At 37.9% G+C, this 21775-nt stretch overlaps 1 protein-coding gene across 1 annotated transcript in view; it reads left to right on the top strand.

Annotated features, from left to right (window-relative positions):
• The window catches only part of LRRC40 (leucine rich repeat containing 40), a 35304-nt gene extending 26700 nt beyond the window's left edge, over window positions 1–8604 (top strand). The window contains exons 13-15 of the mRNA XM_053590332.1: window positions 3003–3080; window positions 5365–5550; window positions 7757–8604. Coding sequence (XP_053446307.1) covers window positions 3003–3080; window positions 5365–5550; window positions 7757–7862 — 370 coding nt within the window. The 3' untranslated portion in view covers window positions 7863–8604. The remainder of the gene's footprint in view (window positions 1–3002; window positions 3081–5364; window positions 5551–7756) is intronic.
• The last annotated feature ends 13171 nt before the right edge of the window (window positions 8605–21775 follow it).

Genomic DNA, 21775 nt, shown 5'->3' with positions numbered 1-21775 from the left:
ACCAGACAAGGCTGCCCATTGTCTCCATTGCTTTTTAACATTGTAATGGAAGTTTTAGCCACTGCAATTAGGGAAGAAAAGGTGATCAAGGGTATCCATATAGGGTCAGAAGAGATCAAACTTTCACTCTTCGCGGATGATATGATAGTATATCTGGAAAACACTAGGGACTCTACTACAAAACTCTTAGAAGTGATCAAGGAATACAGCAGCATCTCAGGTTACAAAATCAACATTCATAAATCGGTAGCCTTTATATACACCAACAACAGTCAAGTTGAAACAACAGTTAAGGACTCTATCCCATTCACAGTAGTGCCAAAGAAGATGAAATATTTGGGAATTTATCTAACAAAGGACGTGAAAGATCTCTATAAAGAGAACTATGAAACTCTAAGAAAAGAAATAGCTGAAAATATTAACAAATGGAAAAACATACCATGCTCATGGCTGGGAAGAATCAACATAGTTAAAATGTCTATACTACCCAAAGCAAATATATAATTTTAATGCAATCCCTATTAAAGCTCCACTGTCATACTTTAAAGATCTGGAAAAAACAATACTTCGTTTTATAGGGAATCAGAAAAAACCTCGAATAGCCAAGACATTACTCAGAAATAAAAACAAAGCAGGAGGAATTACGCTACCAGACCTCAGACTATACTACAAATCAATAGTGATCAAAACAGCATGGTATTGGCACAAAAACAGAGAAGTAGATGTCTGGAACAGAATAGAGAATCAAGAGATGAATCCAGCTACTTACCGTTATTTAATCTTTGGCAAGCCAATTAAAAACATTCAGTGGGGAAAAGATTCCCTATTTAACAAATGGTGCTGGGTGAACTGGCTGGCAACCTGCAGAAGACTGAAACTGGACCCACACCTTTCACCATTAACTAAGATAGACTCTCACTGGATCAAAGATTTAAACTTCAGACATGAAACTATAAAAATACTAGAGGAGAGTGCAGGGAAAACCCTTGAAGAAATCGGGATGGGCGAGTATTTTATGAGGAGGACCCCCCGGGCGATTGAAGCACCTTCAAAAATACACTACTGGGACTTGATCAAACTAAAAAGCTTCTGCACAGCCAAGAACACAGTAAGTAAAGCAAGCAAATAGCCCTCAGAATGGGAGAAGATATTTGCAGGTTATGTCTCCGACAAAGGTTTAATAACCAGAATCCTCAGAGAACTCAAATGCATTAGCAAGAATAGAACAAGGGATCCCATCGTAGGCTGGGCAAGGGATTTGAAGAGAAACTTCTCTGAAGAAGACAGGCATGCGGTCTTCAGACATGAAAAAATGCTCATCATCTTTAATCATCAGAGAAATGCAAATCAAAACTACTTTGAGATACCATCTAACTCCAGTGAGACTAGCCTATATCACAAAATCCCACACCAGAGATGTTGGCGTGGATGTGGAGAAAAGGGAACACTTCTACACTGCTGGTGGGAATGCAAATTAATACATTCCTTTTGGAAAGAGATATGGAGAACACTCTTTTATAGAGATCTAAAAATAGATCTGCCATTCAATCCTGTAATCCCTCTACTGGGCATGTACCCAGAAGACCAAAAATCACATCATAACAAAGATATTTGTACCAGAATGTTTATTGCAGCCCAATTCATAATTGCTAAGTCATGGAAGAAGCCCAGGTGCCCATCGATCCACGAATGGATTAATGAATTGTGGTATATGTACACCATGGAATATTATGCAGCCTTAAAGAAAGATGGAGACTTTACCTCTTTCATGTTTACATGGATGGAGCTGGAACATATTCTTCTTAGTATAGTATCTCAAGAATGGAAGAGAAAGTACCCAATGTACTCAGCCCTACTATGAGACTAATTTTAGGGTTTTCACATGAAAGCTATAACCCAGTTACAACCTAAGAATAGGGGGAAGGGGGAAAGGGAGGGGAGAGAGGGGGAAGGTGGGTAGAGGGAAGGGGATTGGTGGGATTACACCAGCAGTGCATCTTACAAGGGTATATGTGAAACTTGGTAAATGGTCTGTGAAGCTAGCGAATGATGCCCCATGATCATATCAATGTACACAGCTATGATTTAATAAAAAAAAAAAGAAAAATAAATAAATAAAAGTTTAGCAAAATACAAAAAAAAAAGAAAGAAAGCTGCTATAAACACTCAAAAAAAAATGAGATTCAGTTTCTTGCCATGTTTCACTGTAAGCTAAAAAAAAAAAAGACATTGTATAAATTGAAATTCTAAACTTAGAACAGAAATGGACTTGCTTAAAGCTCTAAGTTTCTAAATATATAGAATGTCTAACTTCTGTTTCACTTTTTTAATAGTTTTTCAATTCTCAGAGTAGAATTTCATTTCTGTGTATAAGACATATGTATTGGCTGGGCATGGTGGCTCACGCCCATAATCCTAGCACTTGGGAGGCCAAGGCAGGTGGATTGCCTGAGCTCCCCAGTTTGAGACCAGCCTGAGTAAGATCGAGACCCTGTTTCTAAAAACAGCCAGGTGTTGTGGTGGGCGTCTTTAGTCCCAGCTACACTGGAGTCTGAGGCAAGACAATCACTGGAGCCCAAAAGTCTGAGGTGACAAAGGGAGACTCTGTCTCAAAAAAAAAAAAAGACAATAATAATAAAAGATGTAATACCAATACAATATTTCATGTGGTATTATAGATGTGGAATAAGTATTGCTGAACCCAATCTGAAGGAATTAAGGGATTATTTTGCCATGGCTACCTTGTAAACACTATTAAACCTATGACAGGAGTTGATTGCATTATCAATTGGTTGTTTATTGGTATTTTTAGAATTTGGCGAACTAACCTAATGTTTGAGGAAGCTGACTAATTCAGAATTCTCAGAATTTAGTCTTAGTGGATCAGATCAAGATGACTAGCTGATCTATGTAATTTTTTTTCTGCTAAATGTTGTAATTTTAAATTAAACTTGTAAAAATCTTCAAATTTTATAAATCATCTGTTTTGATTTCTGATTTAGGAACAATTTTTTAAATTCTTTGCCTGAAGAAATGGAATCATTAATAAGACTACAAACAATAAATCTTTCCTTTAACAGGTAAGAGACAGATAATTGTAATTCTTTCTCTGGAAAATATATAGGTCTTTCTTAGAGAAAGCAACTAAAAGAGCCAAATAAACAAAAAGGCCCCTTACTTTTATGTTATTTCCATATCCAGATTTTATTTTCACTTAGTTCTACTTAAAATTGAGAGTGATGTTGCTCTCTTAGAATTCTCACAGTTGATATCTAACAGTTTTGGGTTCCTTTTTATCACTCTGAGAAACCTGTAGGCTAGTGGGAAGGCAAATATGCCAGTAAATAATTACACTTGCTATAATGGAAGCACAGGGCATGGGAAAGCGCGTTGCCTGAGGTGACCTGAAGGTGGAGGAGGAAGCATTGAATCTGGGGTTTAATTTGCCACATACACAGGGAGAGGCACCGGTTAGAACAGACAGCATGTGGAGGCACAGAGACATGAGAGCATGGGGTGCTGGGGGATTCCGAGGTGCTCGGGGTGCCGAGGACCATGAAGTGAGGAGGCTGAGGAGCAGAGGTCACGGCTAAGGGCGGCGTGTGGGCAGGGCCAGCCCTGAAAGAGCTGTGAACACTGAAGGAGCAGAGGTCACAGGTGAGGGCGGTGTGTGGGCAGGGCCAGCCCTGGAAGAGCTGTGAACACTGAATAGAACTTAAGATTTACTCTGTAGTCAAGATACTGCAGATGTTATAGTTGAGTAGCTAAGTCTTACACAGAGCTTTTTATTTGCTGACCCTGTACTAAGTACTGTACACAGATTATCTCATTTTTAAAGACCCGACATGGTAGGTTCTGCTACGATGTCCATTTAAAATCAAGGAATAGAAGTTAAATAACTTAACCTAAGGTGTGCCTGCATCTGGGATTTGAAGCTAGATTACTTGACTCCAGAAGTTGTGCTGTAACAACGATGTCTTGATATTTCATATGATGAAAATTGATTCTAGTAGTAATTTAATTTAATAAAAATATTAATAACTAACCTTTCCTGAAAGCCTGGAAGTAGCCCGAGCTCCTCATATGCATAACACGTGTGTACGTGCAGTACTCTTATTATCTCCCATTTACAGATGGGGAAGCTAATGCACAGTGATGTCACAATACTGCATATTTTAACTTCTGTCTGCTCCATTACATATGCAAATTATACCATTATCATTATTTAAAAATATATGCACTTTTCAAGTCTCTCCCAATTTTTACTTGTAAATTGAGCTACTTTTTTGTTTTGCGTTGTCAATTGAGCTATCAATTGTACTGCAAGTCATGTCTTTGTGGAGGTGGCAAAAGCTAGCCCTAACTTCTGTGTTAACAGGTGAGCTATGTATTTTATAACCACCTTGTTTATGGGCTGGGGAGAGGCAAGAAAAATAGAGCTACTGTCTCAGAGCTGTTTAGTCTGTCTGTACTTCTGGTATTGGCTGTCAATGGAACGTCAGGGCTGTCTTGGATTTAGCCATCACTGCTGCTCTTTTTACGTCAAGACAGCAAATGAAAGGTAATTTGGGGAAGGGAAAAAACCAAAGCCCTTCTTAAGCCATCCTTGTCTTTTCCTAGTCCAGGGTACACTTTTCTGTCCAGGGTACACAAACTGTACCAGCCTCTGTTCCCTAAGGTGTTAATTGCAAATACTGCTTCGAAAGCCATCGGCCTTCCCTTCTGTCTTGTGGCATTTCAAGGTTGCTTTGGACAAGGAAGTCAGCAGTCTATGCTAGATTGTCAGCTTTTTTTTTTTTTTTTTTTGGCTGGGGCCGGGTTGAACCCACCACCTCCGGCATATGGGATTGGCGCCCTACTCCTTTGAGCCACAAGCGCTGCCCTAGATTGTCAGCTTTTAAAGAACCCACTGCACACATTTTGGAAGCCTCAGTTAAAGCAAATTATAAATCTCTAACTTCATATATTGGCAGTTATTCTGTTTCATCAGAAGTAAAAATCAACTAAGGAAGAATACCTACATTGAAACATTTTATGTAGGATTTTAGGAGGAGATATCCTTGTCCTGAATATGAGCAGAAAAGCAGGAGAGAATTGACTCTAATTTTTCTTTGATTTTATATAACATGCAGTAACTGTTAAAAGGTGTCCAGTTTGTAACAGTTTGAAACATGTTATTTTGAGGTTTCCAAAATTAGTCCCATTTTTTTTTATCTTCTGGAAAATTGAAAACTTGTGCCAAATATAAAGTATCATACACTAAAAACATTATTCCATGATACCAACTTTAAGATGGTCTTTGTTAAGGAATGACTTTGATCTTTAATTCTGGTATAATCCTGTGTTCTGTCCGTTCATAAACAGGTTCAAAGTGCTGCCTGAAGTTCTATATCGTATCCTTACACTTGAAACAGTTCTGATTAGTAACAATCAGATTGGATTTGTGGACCCTCAGAAAATGAAGACCATGGAAAATCTGACCACCCTGGACCTTCAGAATAATGACCTCCTCCACATTCCACCTGAACTTGGCAATTGTGTGAACTTAAGGTAATGGCACCATTCTGTCGAGTTCTATTTATTTGATTGATGTGTTGAAGTGATTTGTTTTTCTTGGTGAAGTAAACTTGTAGGAAACTTAAATAAAAGATTTAATATCCTCTTAAAAATAATAGGTAACAAAATCCAGATTCCCAATTTCATTTTTCAAATTTTACAAAATATATTTTTTCTTTGGTTTATATGGCATAACACAATACACACATACACACGTATATAGTAACTATTTCTAGTGGTGCTTTTCTTACCACTGTGTATGTTTGTAACCTGAAACTCTATTGCATAAAAAGGTCAGGGAAATCTACACTCCTTAGCTTTGCACATAAAGTTATATGGAATCTGATTACACACTCCTGACACTCCATTCCAAGCCTCGCTTGTTCTTCCCTCAGCCTCAGATGCCTTCACCCTGCTCTCATCAATAATCAACCTCATGTCGCCTTTGACAGCCTTTCCTATTCTCCAAGTGGAATTAATCCCCAGTATGATTGCCCATCATGCTTTGTCTGGATGCTTGGATTCATTCTTTAGAGTTACCCTGATGGCTGACAGGGGTGTCCAACCTTTTTTTCTTTTCTGTCACACATTGGACAAAGGCGAGTTGTCTTGGGCCATGGATTGATCAGACAAACATTAACCACAGCTTATGAGCAAAGAAAAGAAAGGTTCGCAAATACTTTTCATAAGATGCAACAGCACAGTTAAACAAAACAATCCTTACATAATCTGCGTGCAGCCTCTGGTCTACAAGTTGGAGACCTTGGTAGAACATAGTAAATGCCCAGTAAGTGCTTGAGAAGTTACTATAAAGGGAATTTGTGATGGCAACAGAAAGCCAAGCCATTACACAGAATGTGTTGGAAGTAATAATTATTGAAAACTGTATATTAATGCTTTGGCATGTTTTACTTCACTGGAGCAACACTGGCATCTGCTTTGGGACCTCCTATTAGTAAATCACAGGAGACAAATACAGTTGATTCTCGTTTACAGTAGTTTTGTTCTACATGGTCCTGTAAACTCTGAATTGGTTGATCTTGGAGAAGTAGCGGGTTAGTGCCTGTAGGAGTCTAGTCGCACAATTGTCATCAACCAATCAATACATAACCTTATTTTATGTGTGTTTCTGCATAAAGATGCCTTTTTAAATATTATTGTTGACTCATTAACATTGAAATCATGGCCAACAGAACTCTTAATTCATGCTTGGAGAAAGCTTACCTAACACATATATTTTTTCCATAAGGCACATTTGTGCTTAGGAAAACTAGACAGCACTTTAACAGTACACATGGGGGCATTAAAACAGGGAAATCACCAACAAGAAGTACAAACATTGAAAAGTGTGACACTAAATGAACCACAGAAATGATCCTAGTTTGTAGTAAGAAAGCCAAACCAAGAAGGCAGAACGTGACCTTGTTCAACCTCAGCTGAGAATGTGCCTATTATGTGACTCAAACTTGATATAGTTTAGATCAACTGTATAATTTGGTGCAAATCTTTGACTTTTACTCACATAAACACTTAAGCTATAAAAATTAATGTAAAAGTCTCTTCTAATTGAAGATGTTTCATTCATTATTTAAAGGAACAAAACAAGCCCTTAAATCTTATTTTAGAACATGTAAATTTAAAATGTGTATCTGTCTGGTCAAGGGAGGGAGAAGACAGATGTGTGTTAATGTTTTGAGGAGAAGGTGGGGCTGGTAATGATACATTAAATGTATTATAGTTCCTGGCATGAGTACTTGTTAGTTAATTCATTTAAAAACTTGTCTAAATCTAATTTGACCATTTAGTATATAGTCATTATAAGATTGAAAAGAGGCTGGATAGAAGGTAGTTCAGTTGACATGTCCAACTGAGTAGCTTTTTAATCTAAGTTTTTTTACTTCCCTAAGCTTGTATTTCTTCATTTATGTAATAGTAATTTTAATGATACCTACATCATAGGATTGTTAAGACAATAGGATTAAGAGGTAATGAATGAAAATTACTTAGCACAATACCTTTCTCATAATAAATATTCAATTAATGTTTGGTTATTTAGTCATAATTCTGTTTAAATCCTCAGATTTGAAAAGGTGAAAATATTTTAAAATATACAAATTTTATTTATAAAATTGCAAATTAAGTAGAAAACAAACCTTGCTAACAGAAAATGTTTTAAGTTCAATTTCTCTCTTCTGTTCAGAACATTACTACTAGATGGAAATCCGTTCCGCGTCCCTCGAGCAGCCATACTTATGAAAGGGACAGCTGCTATACTGGAATATCTGAGAGACCGGATTCCTATTTAAGTTGGAGTCATTTCTTAACGCTAGTCATGTTGATTCTTAAAAGAATGTAACATTTTGTTTTAGTATTATCTTAACAATGATTGCTATCATTGATCTTAGAGGTCCCTAGTATCACCTAGCCGTTTGTATAACTGGCCTGCGCCGTGTTCTCTGCCACTAAGTATTTTTACATTAATGACTATTTAGCATTTTGTGAGGGTGTTGTATGTGATATGTGCTCCACATAGCATGCTCATAAATTTGTTATGAATGTTTTACATAGTTTTTATCCCATTTAGTTTCATTTTCTTATAGCAAGCAGTTTCTTCAAAAGTTAATTTTTATTTAATGTGATTTAATGTTTTTATAATATAGCATTTTTGTAGAACTGTTTTTTATTTCTTTTTATATTCCATGTAATGTGACCAGTTGACTTGAATATGACTATTCAGTGTCTACCTTTTACTTACATATAAATTGAAATTAATTTTACTGAATACTGTTTTTTGGCATTTAAAGAATAAGACCTTTCATTACTCATGATAGGATTTTTATCATATGGTTGTTCTCAGTACAAGTTTTAACAGTCACTGTCTTGTTTTAATCTAGTTAAAATGTTTCTCTCCTACCTCTCAGGCATTATCAATTCTGATAAAATGATTTCATAAAACACGGGGGAAAACCTAGCTGTCATTTTCCATCTGATAAAACAGTAATGAAGTAAAGGGGATTGCTAATGTCACAGGAATGCTATTCAAGATACGAATAGCATTCGTAGCATTTTCTCTCTATTGGAGAAAATAGCGAGTGTGTTGTTACAACTGCTCTTACAATGTAGAATTTAAAACTTGCCAATATTTTTAATGATGTCTTGGTATTGTTTTCATATAATAATCTAGTACTTTTTTAAGACAAAGAGATTGGATCTGCATATTTTTTCCTTCAATGAGAGTGTGAGCATTTAAAAATACCTTTCGCTCCTTAAAGTATTGAAGATCTTATCTTAGTGACTCTGTAGATAACAGCAACAGAAAACAGTAACATATACCACATAGAAATTTTGAAATGTACTTTGTTTAAACACTAAGCAGTTATTTGTGTTCCTAACTATTCTCTCTGTGTTTTAACCTAACATTGCGTGTCTTCTTATTTCTAGCACCTTAATTTTAAAGTTTGCTTGTAAACCTTTTTTTTTTTAATCTTTCTTTTTATTTTATTTTATTTTTTTGAGACAGGGACTCACTCTGCTGCCTGGGCTAGAGTGCAATGGGGTCATCATAGCTCACAGCAACCTCAAACTCTTGGGCTCAAGCAATCCTCCTACCTCAGATTCCTGAGTACTTGGGACTGCAGGTGTGCACCACCACACCTGTCTAATTTTTTCTTTTTAGTGGAGATGGAGTCTTGCTCTTGCTCAGGCTGGTTACAACTCCTGGCGTCAAGCAATCCTCTCACCTTGGCCTCTCAAAGTGCTAGGATTATAAGCATGAGCTGGTGAGCCCTGGCCTAGACTGCTTGTAATCTGATAAAACTGGAACTTGGAGCCATGCAGGGGTTCTCTTAAAGGGAATCCATCAAAAGTAAACTCAGTTTAATAAAAATTAAATATAAACATTTTTGTTTATCAAATAACCAGGGGTAGGTTTATCTGTCATCATAACACTTAACCATATGATTCTATTAAGCAGCCAATTAAATAGCATGTATATCAATTTTTATATTATAGATAGGTAGATAGATAGCTTTTGGATGATTAAGGCATGCTTATATTATGAAAAAAATCAATACTAATAATGATAAATACATGTTCTTAATAAAAGTTACATTTTTCAAATATTTGGATTACAAAGTTTATGGTTTAAAAAAAAATGCCCTTTTCATGTTACAACTCTGTCACTAAGACGTCTGCTTTGATAGTAAACAAAAGACACTTTACAATGAGGAGACTTTTATTATTTATACAATAAAGATACTTTTATGTTATTCAAAACACTTTTTAAATACTGAAAAAGTTGAGTACACCAAAGCCTAAAAATGGCTCTGCTGCACCCTGCACAGCGCTAAGGAGTCCCTGTGTTCTGTGTCTGTATAGAAAGCATCTTCAAAATGCATTCTAGTCACTCTGTACACTCAGTATCAGTACATAAAATAAAACAGAAATACAGCTTGCATTTGCAAATTAACTGACAAAGTAACTAATTTCACCGATCAGTAAATTTAAAATATAGATTCATAGGACTTCTTTGCACATAAAATGAAGCAGCCATAAAGGTCATTATGGTTTAAAAAAATCGTTAAGTACATTCACGATCTATGTTAATAAAGTAGTAAATATGTCTTCATTCAGTTTTATTTATATCAATATGTAGTTCAACTAAAAAGTATGTTAATCTTGATATAGTAGTCTTTTAAACACATACAAAAATGACAATCTTATGTATCATTTAAGCTCAAAATCACAATTATCTCAAAATATTAATTACAATACAGCCAGTACAGTTAAACATGTTGTGATTTGATTTTTTTTTATAAAATGGTAAAATTTTTTTATTAAAGTAAGCAATTTGTTTTGAATTGACTAGAGTATACCCAAGTAGAAAACCTTAAATGTCAAGAGGTGTTTTCTGCCCCCTCCCACCCAAATTTGTATTCAGCCACCTAGGCTAGCAAAGAGACAGAAAAGGCCCCAATTTATAAAGATTAAGCCTCTTTTGCTATACTGCTGTGGCTTGTGGGCTCTTCCATAAAAGCTTGACCAGGGTGTGTCCAACTGTGCAGTGAGGCACATGCATTAATACGCAGTGTGTGTAAAACTCCGGTGTTTACTAGTGCACATTAAAAAGGTCACAAAGACTGCGGAGGAAGTCATGGAGAAGCACTTTACCTACCGAGTGTATATTGTAAATTTGAAAACTATAGTATAATGGAATTTCTTTGACATCAGATTCCAATTAAAATTCCTTCTCCAGCTAACAGAGCTCTTGATTCCTTGGCCTTCAGATGTCACTGTTGTGCCGCACATATGGTAGTGAAGTCTTACGTCCTAAGAGGATTCAAGTCTAGAGACTGTGCATTTTACAAAAATAACGATGACAAGTTGCATCACTGCCTATGAATTTTTCTTAAACTTACAGAAGAGTGAAATATTTCACTAATTGAATTATATGATCTCAAATAAAAAAGAAAATTTGTGTATATGTTCGGCATATGGGAAAATATCAATTTGTATAGGTGGAATTAGAATTTCTTTATAGAGTAATAAAAGGATTATGCTCCAAAATAACTGAGGTCAAAAGTAATCAAGTAGCAATTAGTTTAGGAAATAAATAATTTTCATAGATACTTAAAACTCCTAAAAAACATAGTATCTAGTATAATTTTACTATAATTCTTAACAAACCAATTGAAAATCTTCTACTATCTTCCTTCAGAATTGCTTCTCTGAGTTTAACATTTTTTTTCTGAATACAAAGACCATAGTTCGGACAAAGGTTTATATACAGCTAAGTGGGGGGGTGCCCTCAGGTGGTTATAAGTGGGAATAATAAAACTACAGTGCTTGCAGGTAACCTACAGTAACCTTGCTGTAATCTTTTGCAAGGTTACTTGCGACAGTCTTTGAAATTTACGAACTGAATTCAGATTTGCCTTTGATTTTCCATGCGAAAAAGTTCCCTTCCTGTGAAGAGAGTGTCATCATCCTTAAGCTTCCTTTAGTCCCTTCTATGCACCAAGCACCAAGAGAAACCTGATTGGTTCTTCAAGCAAAAAAAAAAAATCTGCTTTGCCTTTCTATTAGTTATCTTTCTCCTCTTCATTCTAAATAGAAAATAGCAAAACTTGCATTTTCAGGGATGGAAATATAGTTGAGGATGCTGAAGGAAAATGCTTAAACCTCACAAAGCAGAAGTAGTAAACATTTATTGCTTTCTGTTGACACTTGGTGTCATCAAAGCTAAAACCAAATTTTCTAGAGTGAAACTTAAACAGCCATGAACCAGAACCCTTAAGACTAGTAAGAGTCCTCTGAGTGGAAAGACTCCACGAGCATTGAAAATAAAATTACAACAATAACATTCTGAATATAAATTTTCAATCTGTGTGCCTGAGAATTTCATCTGTTTTTTTCTGTGGACTTTCCAAAAAATGATGTAAGATGTCTTTACTAATACATTTTCTTTAGAAGAGGGCTGGGGAGGGGGAAGGAGGATGGAGCGATACGAACAAATACAATGTGACTTCTTTTGTCCCTGTGTCAAATGCTTTCCTTGATCTATCATTGAAGGTCAGTTGACCTGCATTCCCCGGCATCATTTAACTTCTTTTTTAGCTGTGCAAAAAAATGCTCAAACAAAAATGCCTTCTGTGTCAGTGTGTCTATACACAGACATGAAACCTGAGTCACAATAAAAGTTTTTAATATAGGAAAACTTTTCTTAATGAAGGAAAATAACCTTTAAAGAGCCAAAAATACCTCTGTATATATAAGTAGCTAACTTTAAAACTGCAATGTGCTTAAGTATTACATGTAAGACCCAGCAGAAGGGGGATTGTTTATGCTTGATAGTTTAACTACAGCTGAGATAACCACATTTGTATTTTTGACATCTTATTTTCATTCCCGTGATTTCATTAAATTTTATTTTTAATAAAAGCACATTCAACTAAGTCCTGTTTAATTTCTGACAGTTCCTGCTTTTTTTCTATATTGAGGACGTAGGAGATTTGGGTTTGCTGGGCATGTGGCTGAATGCCAGGCCACAATGGATTTCTAAAATTCAAAACAAGGCAGGTACGTAATCCACTATTAAGAGAAACATTTGCAAAAATATTTTTTAGACAGTCCAAAGTCTGCAGGAAACTGTTCTCACTTGTAGGCTCCCTTTTTATGGACTGTTAGATCATAACCTTTCTCCATTTCCTTAGCTTTGGGCATGTTTACCTTTTTCGCACTTGAACCTTGAATTGTCTCAGCTGAAGCTCCCTAGCCCATGTGCTGCCGCCAGTTACAGCTCCTTTTTATCTGCACCCTATTATCTCTTCCTCTTTAGGAGCCCAGAACTCTGGAATGACTCATTGGCCTCCTCTCTTGTGTCACTTTACTCTTTAGGGGAAATCTGCTTAAATGTTCCACTGTCTTATCATTAGACACTGACTTAAGCTACAGTCATGCTTACTGAGGAAATTTTACAGAAAAAATTGCTTTACTGTGTTGCCCTGTCTGTCCTTGTCATTAATTATGCATTGAGGTCACTTCAGTCACTGACACTTAGGGAGAAGGGGAAGCCATCCGAGCAAGAGACTGAGTCCTTGCATCTGTGGTTGATAGGAGGCCTCTGAATACTCGTACCAGAAGTTGAAGGGATTCTGGGAAGGCCCTTCATTGCTGCATTTTCTCTGGGGCCAGTGGGACTGGGATAGGATGGGAAACGTATGCAGGAGGGCAAGGGATTCTGGGCATTAGTCCAAGGAACTGCGGTCTCTTCCGGCCTGTATGGATGACCCTGGCCTGAGGATCATTGAAAGGATTTTGTATCATGCAGAAGGCAAAAAGCAGAGTCATACTTTCTCTGCCAACAGACTTGTTTCCATGGGAACCAGTGCAGAAAAATGAAAATATGACAAGAAGCTAAGGATTAAATGTGAAGAAAATTATAGGGAGTTGGTTTCTGCTTGGCAGTTTGAGCTCTTGGGGGTTGAAGAAACAGGATCAATGACCAGATCAATGAAAATGGTCAAAATGACTCCATCTCATAAGGCCGAGACGTGGGGAACACGGGAAGGCAGCAAGCACGCGGCCGGGTGGATCAGGGGAACTCTGTCAAATCCAGTTAAACCCCCATGAGGTTAAGTTCTTCAACCCAAATGGTAAATTAACCATATGATTAAATGTCTTTGGAGGGACACATCCACGTTTAGCTTGATAAAGAAAAGCAGCCTAATGTCACAATTCTCTTCTCAACGTTCCAAAGCCGCCATATGCTAACCTGTAAGATAATGCACACCTAGTTTATTCTTGCTTGAATCATCTTTCCAAGTATTCAGAAGTAAACAAAAACCAAAATAGTTCCCTATCAGTAAGACTTGAAGACCTATGGCTCCCTTCCCCTAATAAGGCAGCTACTGTAAGTAACCCAGAACCTAGTTTCTCATTAGGGAAATGATGACCTCACTTCACAACACACGCGCGTCCTGTGCTCGCTCCTCTGTCATTCAGGGCGACAACAAACTGATCAAACTGGAGGATTCCAAGAAAATCTTCAACAAGGACTTGGAGTTTCAGCCTGATCTTAGAAATGTACTTTCAGAGGCTCCAGGTAAACTCTATCTGCCCCAAGTCATCCCAAAAGGCTATTTCCTGAAATCCCACAAATAATGTCCCATTCCTATGACTTCAACCTTGGCCTATATTGAAATGCAGTTGTTCTGAGGAAATGGGGGAAGGTCAGATGGTAGGTAACTTAATTTGCACTTCCTGGAGGACCAGTTTTTAAGTAATACTGACATCCTTAACCTGACTTTCCCCTCTCCCTCTAATTCACTAGAGAAAACCAGAAACATCCAGGTGGGATGGAAGCCAGGAAGTAGGAGATGACTGATATTATTGGGCAGTTGTATCTGGGAAACCTCTCGCTGTGAATAGTCCGAATAAAATCTGCTTTCTGTGCAGTGTTACAGATCCAGGACATCAATCTCGTTTGAAATGCTCAATTTCTTCCTTATTAATGACTTCCTGATCTATTCAATAGAGTTAGTCATTGAAACCTTTGACAACCTCAACAGTGAGATCTTGAAATGTCAAAAGTTCATAATTTCTCTTCTCCCAAGAGTACTGAATGAAATTCTGAAATTCAGTACAACACCTAACTCTTCTACCATTTGCAGTTTGGATGCAAATTTGTTAATATATGTAGGACCTTAAACAGAGGTTTGAGTACAATGATCTCACTAATGCTAACAGCTTCGCATATCAATATTCCAGGAATATTCAGAATTGGAGATGACCATGTGTGGTTTTTGCAAGTAGGAAGCATTAGAATAACCTGATGCAGGGCTCATCTTTAAAGCTAACTGAAGGACTGCTTTTTACTGAGGACATGTAGGCAGATCTCCTGAGATAGGCAAATAAAACAAAACGGTCTTCAATGGCAGCCATGCCTTTGAAGTTGACATATAATAAATGAGAGATTGTTGCTTTTCATTCCTGATATGGTCTCTTTAAAATTAGGCAGCTGATGCCTAAAACGACTAGACTAGGTCCCGGATTAAACTAAAGAATGATTCGTCTTGTTCTTGGTAGATCATTCCTTGGACAAACTGCAGCTTCTCTAGGCTGAAGTACCGCCTGACACTACGGTCTGTAGTCATTTTACCACATCTGTGCATTCCTCAGACAAGAATTTCAAAACTCTTCCAACAAACCTTACAGGGTATTGAGAATTTTAAGTTTAGCTCCTTCAAAAATTTTTTTAACGATTTCATTCATCCTGTTAGCTTTCTCTGGGGTTGTATAAGGGATTCTCTGCCACATCACGTCCCTAAAAGAGTCATAGAAATACATCATTTTCTTTAGTTTGCCAGATAGCTCAGTACATTCATTGATTCACAAAAGAACCAATTCCCCTCATTCTGGGTTATTTATTGCTTTTCACCTTCCACGGGTACTTGGGATTAGAAAAACTGAATTATGAGTAGAATAATAGTATCTGTGTAGTCTCAGACTTTACAGAACTGACATTTTAAAAAAGATGGCTTTTGACACGATTGTAAGAGGGACTTTACCTAACAAATGCAATCAGTGTAACCTGGTTTCTCGTACCCTCAATGAATCCCTAACAATAAAAAGAAAAAAAGATGGCTTTTCCATGTTGGCCCCTGAATACATTCAGATACCGGGTTTGTTCCCCCCAATCCCGTTCAGTCTGGATCTCCAGCAGGAGGCCCACGGTGGTCCTTGACAGCGATGAGTCCTTTGATGAAGTACGTAAAAGGCACACACTCATTTTCTCATGTGCACATGCTACACGTTCTATTGCATATGTGTTTATAAACTCACGTTTTCTAAGTCGACACATAATACTGAATTACTATAAGACAAAACTCACTACTTCATGACCACATGGCAGCTAATGTCCTAGACTAGGAGTGGGGAACCTGCGGCTTTAAGGACACATGTGGCCATCTAGGCCTTAAATGTGGCCTTTTGACTGCATCCAAATTTCACAGAAAAATTCTTTTATTTTTACTACTACATTTTTTGTTCATATTTTTATTTTGTTTTTATAATGCATATATTGAAAATACCAGAGAAAAAAACAGGTTGTAATGAAATAGTCCTCCCCGATTGACCAGCCCAGTTAGAGCAACAGAAAGGCATGAAGGCTAAACTGACGGCTGCTACACACCCGATGCTCATGATTTAGTTCTAACTTCCCTGCCTGGCTGGGGCCACTACCGCCTGAGGCTGGTTGGTGAGAGTGAGCCAGTCTGTTCTCAGATTTTGACAACAATGCACTGTTCTTCTGTTTGAAGTGGAATTTGCAACAATTTGCACAGCTTGAAAGTGTTTTAAAAGCTATCTGCTCATCAACCCTTCATATCAAAGACAACCAAGAAAACGCTGAAGGAAAAAAACAGATTTTTTTAATGGGGATTGGGAATTGCAGTATCTTGTTTCTGCTAAAGATAAGATGATTTGCTTGCTTTGGGACACCGCAATATCAACATCAAAGAAATTCAATGCTCATAACATCTACAGGGATCACCAATATTTTTAATTGGAAGCAGAGGCGTTGTACTGCAGAAATTAAAAGATGAAGTGCAAAAGCAAAGGCATGTTTTTTCAAGTAGTAATAAGACCGGGATATAATACTACTGAAACAACTTAGAAAGTAGCTTCTACTCAGGAAAAAAAGGGAAGCCATTCAGTGATACAAAAATTATGAAAGAATGCATTGTCAAAGTTGTAGAATACTCAGACTTTGGTGTTTCAAAGGGCCTACACGGGCCGCTCTCAAGCAGCATAACGACTGATTGGCAGCCTGAATTAGCCTTCAACTTAACTGAACAACTTCATACCGTACTTCAAAAGGAGAATATATATTATTCAATTACTTTCGATGAATCAACTGATACTACTGACTCAGCATGGGTTTTATACTTCATTTGGGTTATAGCAAGATTTTCCTTGCTATGAAGAGTTACTTTGGGTACTCTTTAAACAGAACGTGAGGAATAGATATCTTCAACAACTTTCAAGATAAATGTAAAGTTGGACTGAATTTGGTAAGTTCAGTGAGTCTATGTACAGAAGGTGTACCTTCCATGACAGGAAAACATGAAGGATTTGTTGCACAGATTTAAAAAAAATTAACAGATCCAGATGCTCTCCTTTCTTTTCATTGTATTTCGCATCAGCAAAATCTCTAAGCTAGAGCTACTATTTTAAGTGGCACTTTGCAACAAGTTACAAGTATTGTTGTTTTTTTTTTTTTTTTGGAGAGACAGAGTCTCACTTTACGGCCCTCAATAGAGTGCCATTATATCACAGGACTCACAGCAACCTCCAGCCCTTGGGCTTACGCAATTCTCTTGCCTTAGTCTCTCTCCCTAGCAGCTGGGACTACAGGCGCCCACCACAATGCCCGGCTATTTTTTGGTTGCAGTTCAGCTGGGACTGGGTCTGAACCCGCCACCCTCGGTATATGGGGCCAGCGCCCTACTCACTGAGCCACAGGCGCCACCCCAAGTATTGTAACTATGTTTATGCAAAGGCAACACAATTTTGTCAGTTTTGTAACATGCCAAAGCTAAATGATGAGGTCTTAACTGTGGCTCTGCCATATCATTCTGAAGTGCACTGGCTACCAGAGGAACAGGTGTTAGCCAGAATTTTATCTCTGTGAGAACAGATGGTTAAATTTTATGAAGAATGAAATCAGCAAGTGAATTATTGAAAAAGATTTTTATAGCTATGCAGCATGTCTGTGTGATAGCATATGCCAAATTAAAATGACTTATGTAATTCTTTGCAAGGTAAAATTGTCTATATTTGATACATGGCAAAAAAAAAAAAAAAACAAGCATTTTAGGAAAAGATAGCTTTTTTCAAAACACTTCTTCAAAAAGAATTTTGGATGAACATTTTCCCCCATTAACAAAGGCCATTGATGAGCAGGATGATCTATGTGAATCATTGGAAGAATACGCAGCTGTTAATAGGCCTGTTAATTGGAAAATATAAGGAAGGGTTTGCAGACTTTGAGAATCATGATACCACATTCAAATTAGCATTTCAGCACACCTAGTTGATGTCACTAAGGCACTTAACAAACATAGATGGAATTGCTTGAGCTCTCAGTAGGTGACATTTTAAAGTCATTGTTTGATGCCAAGAAAGATCCAGTGGAAATATGGAAACACGAATGCCCACACCTTCAGCAACGTGCACAAAAAAATGCTTTCTTGCTTTTCAAGTACAATTGCTGTAAATCTACATTCTCCTACCTGACCCGAATCAAGATGCCCTTTAGGTCACAGATGACTGACAGCCGTCTAGAGGGTCATCTGACACTTCAGGTATACACATTGCAACCAGATGTTCAAATACTTTCCAACAAAAATCAGACGCAACAAAGTCATTTAAAGGGTAGTTAACTGTAAAATAATACATAGTTTTCATTGTTTGAAATTTTTAAGTACATGGTAGTTAGGTTTTTACAAAATGATGCACCCTTTTTAAGTATTTGTCTCAATGAAGTCTCTTGAATACAGTCTTGCTTGATCACAGCTAAATGAATGCGACCTTCCAACATGAAAAGGTTTCCTACCCATGTCCTAGAGACCATTGCTGAACTCATACCCTTTTTGAACCATCTTTATTATCTAAGTGCTGTTCTGCCTCTAGGCTAATCCCAACCTGAATAAAACATCCTTGATTTTAAGCTCCACGAGCAAGGTTTTGTTGGAACTAAAGCCATTTCTGCTATTTCTCTTGCTGAAGTAATGTAATTTCTAATGAGAGTCTTCGCTTAGAACAGAGGTTCTCAACTTGCGGGTCACAACCCACAGGAACTGTATTAAAGGGTCGTGGCATTAGGAAGGTTGAGAACCACTGCCTTAAAACAAATTGTGGGGATTTAGATGGCTGCCACTCCTCGCACTGAGAGAGGTTGACGTGGGCAGCTGAAATCGTCAACATTGAAGAACTCTGAGGGAAGGATGTGGTGGGCCAGGCGTGTCAGCTTTGCAGCTCTCTGGCCTTCATGAGACTAGATCTGTGCCTGGGTGGGTCCAGGAATTCTGTGTGTGTGTGTGTGTGTGTGTGTGTGTTTTCCTTCTTAGAAAAATTCATCTTAGGTACTGTTCAAGTTGCATTTCTTACTGAACTCCTATAAATCCTATTAACTGATTAAGCACAAAACTTCCCCCTTTTAGTGGAATATTTGCTAAAAATAAAAAGTATAAACTCCTTTTATGTAAGTGCATGGTAAGTGTTTAGAATATACAAGTCCAGCAGAAGTATGAACATTTTTCTTAGGTGTTTAAAACATGAATGATTTTAGAGCAAACATTTTAAGGAACACTAGAAGTTAACTTGTATATTGATCCCATCCAGGGGGATGGTGGGCTTTTGTCATCAAGCACTGAGACGCTTCCTGGGCCTTCCATCCCTCCTGGTAGGAGGAGCTGCCCTTGACTCCTGCAAGCCCTCTGACTTTGAGCCCTTAAGATGCAATTCCTTGGAAGGACAGAGTCAAAGCAGAGTGGGAAAGCTAAAGCTTAGCTAGCTTGTGACTGCCCCTCCCTGAATGCTGTGATTCATTCAGGACGACACTGTAGTTATTTACGCCTCCATTGTCAACTGAGCTTTGTCTTTTTGGAAAAAAAATATCCATGGGGAAGAGGAGCCTCCCTTTCTGAGAATAGAAAAATGTTCCGTATCCACATTGTAAAAGCATTCAAGCAGAAAGGGAGCCTTTGCCATTTTCTTAGACTACGGGAGAAAGTGATGATACCATGTTCTCATATTTTGTATCTACACAGTAGCATTTACTAGACTTTTTATGTATCTGTCTCCCCACCAGGCCAGGGCATATTTACATTTGTATTTTCACTGTTCTCACAACAGAGCTTAGAACATAATCCTTTGTTCATTAACATTTGTTGATTAAACTAAATGTCCAGCAAGAAAAGTATAAATTGTTTTAATCACTGGTAGTTAAAAAAAAAAAAAAAGACAAACACATAAATAGGCTAGAGGAAAAACCTTAGGGTGGTCTAGCGGAAGATTTAGGGAAGAGATACTTAAACATTTCTCTAAGCTAGACCTGTTCAAACCTATAGATCTGGATGAATACTCAAAATATTAGTATATAGCGTGGGGATGTCAGTGACCGTGCTGGGGGTATTTATGGCAAGACTTAAAAAAAGAAGACATAGTCCCTTACCTTTGAGTACTTTGTGATGATCTAAATCCCTAGATAAAAGGGATGGTAACTGTTGGTTTTGAGAAATACTAATATGTAGAGAAGTAAAAAAGTAAATAATTAAAAGTGATATTGAGAGAGTTAGATACATAAATCAATAAACACAGAAAGAGAGAGAGAGAATGTTAATGCCCAAGTTTGAATTTCTCTGAGAAATGACCATGAGCATAGATCTGTAATGTTTGCTACCAAGATTCACGGTTTTGTAAAGAACATATCGGTGATGGCCTGTCTTGATCATATGAAACTGTGAGATCCTATCAAGGGCAAAACACTTACTGCTAAGCTGAATCGCCCCACTGGCATGGCTGAAGAATTAGGTCCAGAAACTGGTTGTTCACGCAACAGACGGCCGGGAAAGGCAAGCATTGCTAGTTAGGAAGCATTTGCATAAAGTAATACAGAGGAAAAATAAAATGCAGAGAATGAGTCCTGCCCACTAACAACCTTTTCTTTGATAAAGTTTGGCCTAACAAACACCAATCAATAGTGAAGGGTGGAGTCTGATGATCATTCCCTTGTACCCCGGGGCGGGACACACTGGACAGTCAGCCTCCTGGGGTAGAGGGGCAGGGGGACCCAATGCGCTGTGAGTGGCGGATTCCCCCACTTTCCTCTCTTCCCCTAGCTGCTGGGGGTCTCACATCCACCCCAGCCTTGGCGATGTTCCCATCGTTGTGCCTAAATGCAGAGCTTCCCAACATCTTTCCATCAGGACAAACAGAAAATGAGAATGTTTGTTCTGTGGGAGCGGGTGGGGAGGTGGGTGGAAAAAGGAAGCAGTAAAGCCACAAGCCCGTGTCCTCCTAGGACGTGAGTATGGGCAGAAGGGGGGCCCAGCCTCGCTGCTGCTCAGAAACGCTGACCTAGAGATTACTCCCAGGGCTAAAAAATTAGGATTATCCATGTATGGCAAAAAAAAAAAGAACACACTTGTGGTAATAATTGTTACCACAAATCTAGAGGTAGGACAAAGGTGGCAAACCAAAAGCGCCATTGAAGAACATAAATAGCAACTTTCACGCAGTTTCTGTTATTAAAAATTCTTCCTCCTTTTCATCCTAATATCCACTTCTAGATTTTACAACTAAATGTATTAGAAGCAGCTCAGGAGAAAGAATGAAAAAGATGAGAAAACCAGGCAAATCAGAAAGCCCCCCAAATAAAACAACCGACACCTGCCATATTTGCTTGAAAATGTGTGGTAATGTTGTATAGACTTTAAGTTTTTCAGGAGATATTGCACTTCTTTGAAAGGAGAAGCAGCACATTTGACAAGCAAACCCCAGGTGGCATGTTAAAATTGGCAGGCTTGAGGTCCAAAGGAAGTTACAAAACTTCAGCTCCGAAAGGAGGCTGCACTGAATTTGCCAAGAAAGAAGGTTCTCTATTCACAGCTGGGGATCATGTGGCTGGAAGGAAACGGGCGGTGGGGGGGGGTTGGAG

Source organism: Nycticebus coucang, chromosome 5, assembly GCF_027406575.1.
Source record: "Nycticebus coucang isolate mNycCou1 chromosome 5, mNycCou1.pri, whole genome shotgun sequence".
Taxonomy (NCBI): Eukaryota; Metazoa; Chordata; class Mammalia; order Primates; family Lorisidae; genus Nycticebus; species Nycticebus coucang.
This window is presented reverse-complemented; position numbering and strand designations above follow the sequence as displayed.